We start from the raw sequence: 8,223 nt of genomic DNA, 5'->3' as shown, positions 1-8,223 counted from the left end.
TTTTATTGGAAATACATTAAAACATTATTTATTGTCATAACTACTTATTAAGGACAATTCTGTCAATAAATCGTATATAACACGGGGAAATCGAAAGCTTAAGTAATATCAATCCGAGGAACCCTTTTAGTTACGTAACTTTTATTTTTTCTTCATCGTTACGATGCTTACATGCCGTCTGACTAACAGCGAAATTTCCTTAATTCAATTGATTGATGTCTCTCCAACTAAGCTAAGCACACTATCGTTTGTTTGCACCTCTCTGGCATGTACGTAGCTGAGTGTCACTTTGAATTGGTCCTCGAAACGTAATTGTGGAAATCGGAAGAAAATAAAAGCTTAATTTAAACACCGCCACCTTCGTCGTTGGTACCAAAGTGGCTTATTGTTTGTGGTGAATGATCCAAGGTACCTATCTTTCAGCCACAACAACGGCGCAATTACTATGACTACACAGCCGCACAACGAATAAGAAAACTGCGGATAGCAACAAAAATCAGTACTGTTGCTGCGGTAACCAAAGCCATTGACGACTACGATATGCTTGCTTGGATTAAGTGCTTTCACAGTGGAATCTCGAACAGTCATCGTCTTTGACGGCGCGGAAAATTTCCTCCAGCCCACTCTGGCTGGCCTGATCTGCAGGTGTCCTGTTAGTATAAAGTGTGTGATTGATTAACGTTGGAATTTGCGATGGGATATGACCAAACATGGAACGCTACTTACTCATTGGCAATTTTCCACAACATTTTGAACAGTGTGTCGGCATCGTGATTGATTCCTTGGCGTGCCATCTCGCAAAATGATTTCTCCTCGCAAGCACCTCCTCCTTCGATGGGGCTGCTACTGCCAGTGGCACCACCGAAAAGGGCATCAAAATTTGGCCACCGGCTTTGATTGGCGGACAGGGCATTCAGGAATCCAATCAGTGGATTGGCGGGTGCTGTCCCGAACGGCCCTGTTTGATCTTCGGAACGTTGCCGGCTGGGGTTCGCAAAATTACTACTGGAGCCGGTGGCACCGATCGGGGTGGGCGTTTGCATCTGGACGGGATTTCTGAGAATATGGGAAAATTGGTTTCACGGTTAGGTGTTTGTGTACCTTTCCATTGGATAGCATATTACTAGTATTTAAAAAACAGGATCACCGTCTACGCTCCGTCGCACAGACTGAATACCTCTGAATAAGGACTGTATCGAAAATAAGTTATCCACATTATTTTATTCGAATAAAATCGGACGAATTTCAAAAAAATATAAAAATTTGTCCAGCAATATATGCTAATTCTGTTTGTAAAGCTTTATGAATAAAATAATACTGAATAAATATTGCCATATTCAAACATTCAAGCATTTTTCTTCCTGGTCACAAATCGGCATAAAATTGACTTGTTTTAAAAAATGTTTACTTTCTGGTCCAAATTCCGGTCACTTGATTTTGATTTTCTTCCTTTTTCCGACAGGTCAACGAACGTGTAGTTCCCCAAGCTTGTTGACAACGAATTTTTACCTTTGGATGTGGATAGCGAAACGCTGATTCAAATTATCCATCTCGATGCCCTTCTTACGGAACCATGTGTCCAAAACTCAAATTTTCATATCACTTTCAATTTGAGATACATCGGAAATAACAAATTTTCAACAAAAAAACAAATTCTGATTTGAAACTTAACATATGAATTCGTCGACTGCAGGATAAAACAAACCAATACCTTCATGAGTTTCTGAGTAGCAACACTTTGAAAGTGGATAACTTATTTTCGATACAGTACTTACTAAACACCTAGCATAAGGCAAAGGAAAGGGCATTCACACTACACACACTGAAAACCAAAACTGCCTGAATGTGGGTTGTTTTCACTCAAAACCATGGTTTGGGCCAATAACTTAAATTTGAGTAAAATGACTTTTCTGGCACTAGTAGGTAGTTTGCCTTTAATCACATGTAAACAGTTTACCCAACGCTGAGTTGTATTTATCCAAAGCGGACATAAATCAACTCAAAATCGATAATATTGAATATACTCAAATTTGGGTTATTGGGCTGAGCAACCCCGGTGAGGTGCTAGCATCTTGCTCTAGTTTTGACAACAATCATGGGAAAGAAAGGGAAAACTACCCAAATTTGGGTAAATTTTTTCTGCGATATTCTCATCAGTGCATATATTGAACTCAAATTTTGGGTTGATTTATCTGTCCGTGCCCAGCAGACCAGTGGCTCCTATAGATAGTGGAATATATAGATGAGCGAAGATAAATCGTCTGTCTCCAAACGAACTGTCAAACGTGTCTCCAAACGAGCATGACGTCACGAGTTCAATTGAAAAAAAATAAGGGCAGTGAAGTGTGACGTCAGTTGCGCGTGTGCACGGTTAAAAAACCGACTCAGCCATGCTTTCACTCATCTATAGATTCTACTATCTATAGTGGCTCCGTTTTACGAAAAGTCTTCTTTTCGCTGGATTTAACCACTAAAAATTATACTTCCGAAAGTCAAAAAAAATCATTGCTCGCAAGTTTCATGGCTATGAGATATGAGTATATGCCAAATTTGAGCTCAATCGGACATGGTTTCATAGTACCTCTAATCGACGACATTTTTGCCAATGATTTTTTTTCCAAAGCGGGTCAAAGGAAGTTCTAAAATCGACTTTTTTGCAATTCCTGATCATAATACCTAATTTGAAGTTGGCGTTTAAGTGATAAAACGGCCTACTTTTTCATACCAATGACATGGGTGCTTTAATGAACATTATGCAACTCAAATGGGTTGCATAATAGTAGTTTGTGATGATGATTTTTTCAGCACCAGTCGTACGTTTATCGAACGAGGATTTGTCATATCAAAGTCCATATTTCGTCATTGCAAAATATAGCGTGTTCAACTCGTTGCAAAACTCGATTTTTCCAGCACTCGTAGTATTTTTCCAACTCGGCAAGCCTCATTTGATAAACTCGTGCTGAAAAATCATCTTCTTGCAACTAGTTACACAAACTACTATTTTCGATACCAAATAAAAATAAAATGCTTTTAACGTATAGCTTTACGGTACTATTTTTCGGAACCGGGTCAGGCACATATTTGTACTTTGTGGTAGTCGACAAACGGCTAATCCAAGTTTTGCCTTGAAGCAAGCTGTTGGTGCACAATCTTGGCGACATCGTTATGGTAATCTAGATGAGCTGAATCAACTAAGGCTGAACACCCGGACACGATATGCTCGAACGTTTCTCCTACAGAATTGCACTTCCCGCAGCAGTCCTCTACGATGGTATAACATTTCGTCAAAAACCATTTCGCGGAATACATTTTCGTGGATGAATATTTCGCGGAATAACATTTTACTGTATGTTGCTCTTCGCACTACGACAATTGGTAGATTGTACCTTTGGGTGGAATGTATCGTTTCGTGGAATGCCATTTTGGCAAATATTGCATTTAGCAGATAGGCATTTTTTTTTTCAGATAAAAACTGGGTAGAATTCAGCAGATTTTCATTTTTCAGTCGTTTTCTCAGATTAGCATAGTGTAAAATAGCAGCTTCTTCTTATTATTATAGGAATCACATCCCCTTGGGGCGATTCCGACTCGCAGCTTAGTTGCGTATTGACTGCGAGGTTTCTAAGCATTTTTTTGCATTCATATGTCATGAGGATAACACGATAAAACTTTTATGCCCAGGGAAGTCACCTTTAGCACAGTCTTGTTTTGCAGCCACGCCTCATACCACACGGCTAAGTAAAGCCCCTCTTCATACCAGTATTTTTTGTAATTTTAATTTTTAATTAAGTCACTATCGCTATCACTATCGACAAAATCAAAAGTACCATGCGCTTCCTTTGCACTAACGCGAACGTTCGTTTACTCCCGCTACGCAAGTCTCCTCCGTACCATGGAAACAGAAGCATTTGCGCGTCTACTTTGCGATAGAAAGGTTCCCCCAAACACACGCGAAGCGACAATCACGACGCGATTTTATCGCATGGGGACTGTGATTCGCTGTTGGTATGGGAGCGTAAGTGGAACATTATTGCTTGCCCAACGATCCAACGATAGAATAGCAGCGACTAGCTGTCACCGTCGCGGCGATGAAATCGCTCCCAGTTTGCTAAAACCGTACCAGCGAGAAAAGTACCGTGCGTCTCCTTCACTTTTCCGCCGTTCTCCGTTTACCATCAAGTTCCTTTATGAAGTTCTGCACCATATTATGTCGAAAATATGGGAAGACGAGGAATTGTCTGCTAGCTGGTTGGACGTTCTCATTTGACCTCTCTTTTTAAGAAAGGGCACAGACTGGAGTGTGTCAATTGCCGAGGAATAACCCTCCTTAACTTTCTGTCTGTGCTCCAAAAAACTAACGTTGTCTGTGTTCTGGGGTCATATTGACCCCAAATTGAAATCGTTATAACTTTCTTATTGTTTGGCCAAGTTTAAATTTTTTGGGCAGTATTTTAATCATCTTTCAGGACAATATTCCGATATATGGAATTTCCTACATTGTAAATGGCACGGCAAATGCTTGGTAAAGCGTACCATTGGTACTTCGCGTATCTGAAGGAAAAAAATAGACCCCATCTTGCGGTCCTTAGCCTCTTACCCAGCAACTCCTATCCCTACTTCCCAGCGGTGCTGGTCGGGATACAAGCAACCTTAGGGAAGATCGGGTAACCAACCCCGGTGGGAACTATGGTCGTATGCTGACAGGTAAGAGGGGGGGGGGATTTGCTCCTCTCTGGAGGTGCAAATCTTGTTGAGCGTCTGTTCTCCATGTCAGGATCGGCTCACAACAGTGTCTGTTCTCCATGTTAGGGGCGGCTGATCATCGTCCGAGTGCCAGCGAGGGACTCTAATTGAAACTGTGCATCATGGTCCTCCGGAAATAAGGAGGAATGGTCCTCCGGAAATTTAGGGGGTTTGGTGTCAGGCCCTGCAAGCCAGCCTTTAAAAAATTTTAAGCAACGAACAATCAACAAGAGAGTACGGACCGGAAACATCGGTGAAGACCACTGCGACGAAAAGGGACTAGCTATTGGAAACTCGGTTCGTGGAACTGCAAATCTCTCTTCATCTTCATCAAACTTCATCGGAAGCACACGCAAACTCGCCAATATGCTCAAGGACCGTGGATTCGGCATGGTAGCGCTGCAGGAGGTTTGTTGGAAGGGATCAATGGTGCGAACGTTTAGAGGTAATCATACCATCTACCAGAGCTGCGGCAACACACACGAGCTGGGAACAGCTTTCATAGTGATGGGCGACATGCAAAGGCGCGTGATCGGGTGGTGGCCGATCAACGAGAGAATGTGCAGGTTGAGGATCAAAGGCCGGTTCTTCAACTTCAGCATAATCAACGTCCATAGCCCACACTCCGGAAGCACTGATGATGATAAGGACACATTCTACGCGCAGCTGGAACGTGAGTACGATTTGTACGCTCAGGTTGACCAAGAGGAGGAGTTTAGGCCGACTATTTGGAAGTTCAGCGCTCACCGGCTGACGAACGAAAATGGCCTACGTCTAATTGATTTTGCTGCCTTCAAGAATATGGCCATTCGCAGCACCTACTTCCAACACAGCCTCCCGTATCGGTACACCTAGAGATCATCACTGCAGACAGAATCACAAATCGACCACGTTCTGATTGATGGACGGCACTTCTCCGACATTATCGACGTCAGGACATATCGTGGCGCTAACATCGACTCTGGCCACTATCTGGTGATGGTTAAACTGCGCCCAAAACTATTCGTCATCAACAATGTTCGGTACCGACGACCGCCGCGGTACGACCTAGAGCGACTGAAGCAACCTGATGTCGCCACTGCATACGCGCAGCCTCTCGAGGCAGCGTTGCCGGAAGAGGGTGAGCTCGATGGGGCCCCTCTTGAGGACTGCTGGAATACAGTTAAAGCAGCCATTAACGACGCAGCGGAGAACAACGTCGGGTATGTGGGACGAAGTCGACGGAACGATTGGTTCGACGAAGAGTGCAGACAGATTCTGGAGGAGAAGGACGCAGCGCGGGCGGTCGCGCTGCAGCAAGGTATCCGGCAGAACGTGGAACGTTATAGATGGAAGCGGAGACAGCAGACCCGCCTTTTTCAGGAGAAGAAACGCCGCCTGATTGTAAAATTTCTAGTTATTTTTTCCGTCACAAAACAGTCCATTCTCACCAGATGAACTTCGCCAAAGACATGATTTTTACAAATTTTAAATTTGTGCGATAGGAATATTTACAATGTAAGAAATTCCGTATATCGGAATATCTTGAGTTAGTCTAAAATAATGATTTCATATATACCACCACCTAGCGCCCAAGTTCTAAACTAATCAATGTCTGTTGTCAAAACACACGCCTGGCTGCATAATCTTTTTGAAAAGCTGCAGCTCAAAATGGGAAGGATTTTCAGATAAAAGCAAAATAAGCATAAAAATCACTGTTTTTGTACCCTTTTTCAAAAAAATCCCTCCCCGCGAGGTCCCCTCCCACCTATGATCAATTTTAGGTAACGTCCTGAAGGATGATTAAATTATCTTCCCAAAAAATCCAAAATTGGCCAAACAATAAAAAGTTATAACGATTTCAATTTGGGTTCAATATGACCAGAGCACAGACAATGTAAGTTTTTTGATAAAAGCACACTGTAGCTTTTATTTCAAGATTTTTCTAGCGAATTTGCACCTAAAAGACAGATCTAGAGTTTTACCAAATTACCAAATTACCAAATTAAAAGAATCAGTTGAAAACTAAAAAAATAGCAGCCTTTCAAAGTGACATGGGGTCATATTGACTCCAGAGCACAGACAAAAGGTTAATTCGGCGTACAAAATTATGTCCCGTATTCTGTTCAACAGATTGAGACCGCTTGAAGAGTCCTTCGTCGGCGAATAACAAGCAGGTTTTCGTGAGGGCCGATCAACGACGGATCAAATGTTTACCCTGAGACAAATCCTTGATGAATTCCGGGAGTACAACTTGCAGACACATCATCTATTTGTTGATTTCAAGGCGGCGTACGATTCAGTGAAACGGAATGAATTATGGCAAATTATGCTTGATCATGGTTCTCCGGCGAAACTGATACGGCTGATTCGTATAACGTTGGATGGATCGAAATCAAGGGTAAAGGTTGCGGATGAAATATCGTCATTTGATACCTTAGATGGATTACATCAGGGTGATGCACTCTCGAATCTACTGTTCAATATAGCGCTCGAGGGAGCGAATAGGAGAGCTGGCGTGCAAAGAAGCGATAACATTATCAAAAGATCGCATATGCTCCTGGGATTTTCGGACTATATCGGGATTGACCGCCGTGCCGTGGAAGAGGCTTTTATGCCATTTAAGAGGAAGTGGACGAGGATTGGACTACCAGCAAAACGAAGTACATGGTCGCTGGCAATCAACGTGGGTTCATTAGTGGTGGTGATAGCGAAATGGTGCTGGATGGTGAAAAATTTGAAGTGGTAGAAGAATTTGTGTATCTTGGAACATTAGTGACGTGCGATAATGATATTACCCGCGAAGTGAAAAGGTATATTGCAGCTGTAAATAAGGCTTATTGCGGACTTCGTAACCAGTCCCGTAGTCTGCAAACGAAAACAAAACTCGCGCTGTATACTACTCTAATTCTTCCGGTGGCATTATACGGCCATGAAACATGAACGTTAAAGGAGGCTGATCGGAGAACTTTCGGAATATTTGAGCGTATGGTGCTGCAGACAATACTCGACGGTAAACAGGAGAATGGTATCTGGCGGCTTCGCATGAATCACGAGTTGTATCAGGGGTATAAAGGGCAGACTACGGTGGGCGGGATACGTTGATCGTATGTCGGAAGAGCGTCAAGAGAAGATAATATTTAGTAGAGAACCCGGAAGAGGCCGCAGGGACGTAGAACGATTGGAGATCGCGTCCAGACGTGTTTTTTTGTCAGTAAGCAGAACAATCGGCCGGTCATCTAAATTTTGTTCTGCTGTTCTGTTGTCAGCAGATCGGCCGGTAACCGAAATTTTGTTCTGCTTTATGCGTGTGTGTAAATTAATTTGAAAGTATAAGTTTAAATCACGTCTAGACATGTTTTCATCAGTAAGCAGAACGATCGACCGGTCATCATAGTTTTATTCTGCTTTGTGCGGTAAGCAGAACGATCAGCCGATCACCGAAATTTTTTAATGCTTTGTGCGGCCTTAAAAAATGAGTATTGTTATTATCGATCAAAC

General features: G+C 42.6%; 1 protein-coding gene across 1 annotated transcript in view; it reads right to left on the bottom strand.

Moving 5' to 3' along the window:
- LOC134219693 (uncharacterized) overlaps nucleotides 1-8,223 on the bottom strand; it is a 48,438-nt gene continuing 40,215 nt past the window's right edge. The window contains exons 5-6 of the mRNA XM_062698513.1: nucleotides 727-1,056; nucleotides 1-650 (exon numbers count right to left, since the gene is read on the bottom strand). Coding sequence (XP_062554497.1) covers nucleotides 554-650; nucleotides 727-1,056 — 427 coding nt within the window. The 3' untranslated portion in view covers nucleotides 1-553. The remainder of the gene's footprint in view (nucleotides 651-726; nucleotides 1,057-8,223) is intronic.

This window comes from Armigeres subalbatus, chromosome 3, assembly GCF_024139115.2.
Source record: "Armigeres subalbatus isolate Guangzhou_Male chromosome 3, GZ_Asu_2, whole genome shotgun sequence".
Classification (NCBI taxonomy): Eukaryota; Metazoa; Arthropoda; class Insecta; order Diptera; family Culicidae; genus Armigeres; species Armigeres subalbatus.
This window is presented reverse-complemented; position numbering and strand designations above follow the sequence as displayed.